The 6,540-nt window shown below is 31.3% G+C and overlaps 1 protein-coding gene across 1 annotated transcript; it reads right to left on the reverse strand.

Annotated features, from left to right (window-relative positions):
- Nucleotides 1–3,839: 3,839 nt before the first annotated feature.
- Nucleotides 3,840–6,328, reverse strand: LOC145014248 (uncharacterized). Its single transcript, XM_078972628.1, has 3 exons — nucleotides 6,002–6,328; nucleotides 5,769–5,918; nucleotides 3,840–4,399 (listed from the first exon to the last, which is right to left on the reverse strand). The coding sequence occupies exons 1-3, from the start codon at nucleotides 6,014–6,016 to the stop codon at nucleotides 3,929–3,931; spliced, it is 636 nt and encodes a 211-aa protein (XP_078828754.1). The 5' UTR covers nucleotides 6,017–6,328; the 3' UTR covers nucleotides 3,840–3,928.
- Nucleotides 6,329–6,540: the final 212 nt, after the last annotated feature.

Below are 6,540 nucleotides of genomic sequence, written 5' to 3' on the forward strand. Positions count from 1 at the left end.
TAGAGTTACATACCTTTTGATTTGTTATTGTAAATTACAAACCACACAAATCCTTGTAGTTGTAGAGCTTGGAAACCTAGCACCAAAGAGATGTTGGCTCTAATGGTTTGTACCCAAATCCTAGCAACAAGAACACAAGAGGAGAGAGGGGAAGGGAGGAAAAATTCAGACCTCTTGAAGACTTGGAAGAGTGGAAGAAAACTAGAGACCTTAGGGTCCTATTTAGAGCTGATAAGGAAGCCTTGGATAACCTTAATTTGAATATAGTAATAATATCTTAAATATGACAATTATCCAACTTCTTAATTATCAATAAGCAACATTCTAGAAACCCTAATTCCCTAGGAAAAACCAGCCATGCAAGGAGGGTTCTAGAATCCTTATCTTGTTCAACTATTGAATAATTACAACTTACTCCCTCTACTTCTAATTAATTCTAATTAACCCGAAATTAATTCCAATTAATTTTTGATTAATTCTAAATTAATTATAACTATTTCTATTTAATATATTAACCATATAATATATTAATAAATTATCCTCTCTCTCCAAATGAATTTTTCTTAGTTGCTACTTTTAAGGGCAACCCAAAAGGACTATGCTTTTATCTTAAGAATATAACAATTTAGTTATTGGCTTAGACACTTAATCCAACAATAACAAAAATGCAGACTTCCTAGAATTGACTCCTATGAAGTAAACATGAAAGACATGCAACTAAGAAGTAGACTTTTAGCATTTACTCCTATAAAGCAAAGAATGGAGAAGTAACGAGATATAACGATATGCATGAGGCCTTGCATATGTCAACAGGTGGTATAAATAATTGAAGAGTGTTGTCTCCCTAGCCCTATATTGAATTCAAACATAATATACCTTATAGATTGGGGACTATTCTAGAAGGAACACGAAGAGTTGGAAGTAGAGTTCAAAGAGAAGCAAGAAAAAAGCTAAGATATGCTAGATCAAGCATATGTGCGAAAAGAATCCTTGAAGAGGAATCTTAGAGTTTCTAGTACATGTTTGGTAAAACACGTGGTTGTTATTAGAGCACTTGATAAAGACGTTGAACTCCTAGTGGACTCTAGGAAAATTTATTGCATGTTCCCATTTGGACACATACATATATGCTAATTTTTTTTCTGGTTTTCATATGTGTGAATGATAGTATAGGCATGTACTACCAGAAGCACATGACTCATACTTGGATCAGGAAAAGACGTAAGGTAGCTAAGGCACTGGTAGTTGAGTCTGTTTGTTTCTATTATTACCATCAATATAGTGATGACTAGGAAAATAGTTTCTGATTCAGACCTTAGTGGTCATTGAGTCCAAGAAATATAAATCTGTGAAATGAGGTAATTGGTTCAGAGAACAATGTCCCATGTAATAAACGATTTTAGTTGGTAAATGTGAGATTGAAGAAGGAGATGATCGAAGGGATCAACATAAGTAATGCAACCTTTGTAAGCGCCGAGCAGCAAGTAGCTAGAAATGCTACCTACTATGATGTGATTGTACCATATTAGAACATGAATGAAGTTTCCCTTTGTGTTAATGTTTAACTTATAGAAACAAGAGTCTAGTTTATTGCATTATGCGATAGAAGGTCATTAGAACGTGGTCATTCAGCCTGTTAATGTGACCAAAGTAAATACCTTATCATCAGTTGAGATTACAACCAAATTTAGAAATGTGCAATAGTCTCTGATAAAAGTCAAGTTTATGACTCAAGAGTAAGGACCGAAGGTCCACTGGTGGATAAAAGAAAAAGTATAGGTTCAAGTGGCACCATAACATATAGGTTCAAACCTATTGATTTTTGTTTGCGAAGCCAGGGAAGATGAAAACATCGTAGCTAGTACATAATGATGCATGAAAGTATCTTTTATGTATTTTATCCAAATGCTTCAAGAGATGATCGGAAAGATCGTTGCAAGAAGATCAATTGGAGTGCGATAAGGTTAATTGTCCCATACAAGAGGAAGAAAAAAGGCATGCATTGGCCACAAGATTTGGCTCCCCATCATGAAGACTTTTATAATGATGATGTTAAGCATGAAACAAGCCAAGACGGGGTAAGCCACAACATGTCACGTTATGGCATAAACCATTGCGCTTTTATTAGAAGTTTATTGATATAACACTTGTGTAAACTTGATATATTTAATATAAATATATAATTATGTTTTTTCAATGGCTAACTTACACACTTCTAACTCTGCTCCTAAGTCGACATATTTTTAGTTTCAAAAAAGACATGAATCCTTATCTTATTGATTGAGTGATACATTTTTGATGTACAAATTTTAATGTTGCTAGGCAACATGCTATTTGGTAAATCTAATTTTTTTTATAGGTTCAAGTTGTTCTGTATGATTGAGTAATAGTACAACACACACACACACACACACACACATATATATATATATATATATATATATATATATATATATATATATATATATGAAAATTTGATGCTTAAAAAAATCCATGAGCTCCTTGCCATGACTCGTAAAGTTTGAGACTTAACATTTTTACCACACCACAAGTCACACAAGTTAGAACTTTGTTTGAAATAAAGCATTCCGAACTACGAAATCCGAAAAACGTTTCCAAAATGTAGAAGTAACATTGGAAAACCTTATAAAAAAAGGTTATCGTAGTTGAAACACATTATATTATACGAGCATAAAAGCTATAATTTCATTGTAAAATTGATGATTCCAAACAAGTCCCGAGTCGAAAGAGATTTGTTAACTGTATTAGGTCCGAATAAAAAGTAAGCAATTTTTATATGTCCAACTATCCATATTTTAGACATATATTTTATTTTGACAAATACCAAAAAAGTGTTAAATACTTATATTTTAGAATATTATGTATTCCTTTTGTGAATATTCATATGATTTAAGATATAATCTAAGTAAATTAAAAATTTCTTTTATCAATAAAATATTCTAAGACTGCATTAATATGGCCTTTCATCTATCAAGTTTAATGTTATGTTTATATATTATAAAACAATAATTAATCTATAATAAAATTAAAAATATAATAGTTTATGATCAACATGATATTGAAATTAATATATGGAATAAAGAAAAAAGAAACATACAAAATAAAAGCAAAAACAAAACAATGAAAATGTGTTGAAAATTTGAATCGGTCAAAGTAACATTCTCCCTAATTTGACATTTCTCACCCTATTTAGGCATGCAATTAGTATTTTCAAAAACAATTTATAACTTTTGATTTGTTATTTTTTAACAGCTTTTGATTTGCTACATAATTTAAAATTCAAAATCATAAAATAATACTTAAAAATTATTTCTATTATCTAAAAATTTTCTATTACGAAAATTTAAAAAAAAATCCTCATATTTTTTATTCATGCTTATCTTATTTGGCTACTCATATTAAATCAATTAATTTTTTTATTTTATAATATTTTTTAATTTTAACATTTATCTTGATCTAATAAATAAAAAGATGAGTTAAAAAAAGGACATTTGATTTCTCTTTAAAATCACAAATCTCAATCAAGTGTACAAGTACAAGTTCTTGTTCTACATAAGTTAGTTTTCTCATGAGGATGGGAGGATGTATATGAATCAAGAAATATGAGTTACGATATTTGGAGTCAATTTAAATGATTTTAAACCCAATCAATTATAGGGAGTGACACGAGTTCAAGACATATTCATTACTAATAACATGTGAAATTAAAAAGAAACATCATTATGACTAAAACAATAATAATAAAATTGCAATAACATTAACATCAGAACAAAACTTTGGATGCCACTATACTATATGTCAACCATAACAAAGATACATCAAAACCATCTTCAATTATAAACATAAAAAGTTCATCATAAAAAATACTTAATCGGTCATATATAAAATAAAACCTAAATGAATGTACTTAAAAACATGGAGTTCTGAACCCTCTTCCCTCTCTTCTCTCATCAGTATTTATACTTGACCATGGGCTTGACTTAGTTGGGGGCACGATTCGACCATCCACAAATAAAGAGTTAGATGTCTCCCCAAAAGGTTGAGCTAGTGTGAGCTCATCGGCTCCATAAATAAGGGGACTACGTTGGCCTTGTCTGTGAACTTGATCTGCTCTTCTTTCCACTTCAAGAAAGTGACCAAGGGGTACGACGTTATTAGTAGATACGTCAATGACATCGAACCTTTCTCTTTGGCAAAAACAAAAACCAAAACACCAAGATTTTAATTTAGGGTTTGATTTTGTTTTGGTTCCTAAAGATGGTGTTCTAGAAATCATTCTTCCTCTACTTAGGGATCTTCTTGAGAGCTCTACAATGCTGGAAACACCCATGATGTTCCCTAGAGTAATGCTCCTATCGTGAAAGAAAGATCCTGTAGACTACATATATATGGCATATATCATCGTCACTTCATCAGAATACTTATGAATTTAAACTCATTATCATTTGTATATAAGTACTTGTTTTGTTAATTTAGAATTTGTTCTTTATTTTCAAGTAGGAAATATGTAATATAAACTTAAAAATATCGATATAATAAAACATCACATCATTTTAACAAAGAAATAAATGAAACTATTTATTAAAAATAACGATAAAACGATTTTCAAGAAACAGTCAGAATCCACTTTATGTCTCATTGTGCAAAAGTAATTGGTCATATACTTTAATCTTGCACCAAAAGAAGCCCTTCCCAAATGAGCCAAGCTATTAAAAGACAAAATGAATTACATATTACATTAATTTAATCTACTAAAACCACTATTCCTCATATATATTAACCCTTCTCTTAAAACGTGTCCTAGGCATTGCAACTAGTACTCTCTGCATTTATATAGTTGTGCCTCACCATGAAAATGAAAATATTTTCTTATAATAATGAGACTACAATTAATTCAAATAAAAGACCATGTTCAACAAACCATAGCTTGTAATTGTGATACAAATAAATTAAACATCCAGTAAGAACTATATAAAACAACTAATTTATCACTCCATTATTAGCACATTTCCCTTAACCACTACTTTTCGATCCAGTTGATTTTAATTACTTTTTTTAAATTCATGAGATGATACATTCAGATATATTTCGTTATATAATTTGTCTTTCTTACAAAAGCATCATAATCTGTAAGAAAATAAATAATTGAACGATTCATTAAAATTACAAACCTACGAGTGGTACAAAAGATGCTGAGACATGCTACTGACTCCTACGTACGAGTCTCAATTATTTTTCGACGATACAATAATGCTTCAATCCACTTTGATATGGGATGAATTTAAAATTGAATAAAAATCATATATAGTTAATTAAAGTTTTGCATCAGTAGAATCAGATACATGTCTCTTAATCTGAAATAAAATATCTAAATTGTTTCGACAGTATATTTAAATTACATTGTCTTAGACATTCGCTACTCTTTCGAGATTACTAGTTTATGAGGCTCATATAAACGATTTTAAAATGGGTATAACTCTTTCACAAGAAAAGATTAGACTGGGATTAAATCTGAGTTTTTCATGCAAGATTGTTAGATTCCGATTGATGGGCACTAACTCCTAAAAATAGATTGAAGAGGCCAGAGGCCAGAGGCACATCCCATCATCATCTGATTGGTTTTCTATATACCAGTCGTATTTACTCTAGTAACTTGTATAACATCCATTAAAACAAGTATACTTCCTTGGTTTTAGTAATATCACAACTGGAAAAAGAGCCAAAAGGCAGGACATACATATGCATACCTGAGTGTCTAAATCTGATGAAGAAACCGACGAAGAAGAAGAAGAGCCACTGAGCAAAGTAGTGAATGAGACAGCATCAGAATGTGTTGTCGATCTAAGATTCAGAGGCTGCAACTGCAACCCTAAAGGCCATCCCCCACCTTCTTCTACCTGCAGTCAAATCAGTCAATTCAAGAAACCCACATACAAATACAATTACCCAGAATCAGAGAATCCCACATGGCTATCAATACCTGTTGACGAGCCATGCATGCACCAGCAACAGCTGCAAGACCTGTACGGGGCTAGGCTTGATTCGCGGGGTGGTTCAGTCTGGTGGATTGAATGACTGATTGAATGTGCTTAATTAAGTGAGAAGCGTCATGTCATATGATGCAAAAATCAAAATTTAGCAAGTTTTAATGTCGTTAAAAGGGTAAAACATCAAGCACATTCACTCTCCGAACACATGGTTTCTGGCTTTAAAAAGTAAAGAGGGAGGCAAAGCATGTTGGGAGTCAAAAAGAGAGAGGCATCACCTATCATTACACAAAACCAACTTTACCCTACTTTCATCTAAACGATCAACAATCTAGGGTAAGATATTCTATAATTAATATTTGAAACATGCTTTAATATACGGGATATTAACAAATATGACTACTAGGACTTAAAAATAAATCAAAATAACAAACTTATTTGCATTATATAAATTTGATAATCTTGTGTGAAAAACTTATAGGTGGTATTTAAGAGTATCTCGATTTTTAATTTCGGACAAGGAAACATTTCG

This window comes from Lactuca saligna, chromosome 9, assembly GCF_052625555.1.
Source record: "Lactuca saligna cultivar CGN05327 chromosome 9, ASM5262555v1, whole genome shotgun sequence".
Classification (NCBI taxonomy): domain Eukaryota; kingdom Viridiplantae; phylum Streptophyta; class Magnoliopsida; order Asterales; family Asteraceae; genus Lactuca; species Lactuca saligna.

Bases quoted from the DNA above. Each gene is read 5' to 3' on its own strand.
- LOC145014248 (XM_078972628.1), bottom strand. The intron at 4,400-5,768 runs GTATGCATATGT...ATATATATGTAG, and splicing joins CATCAGATTTAGACACTCAG to TCTACAGGATCTTTCTTTCA.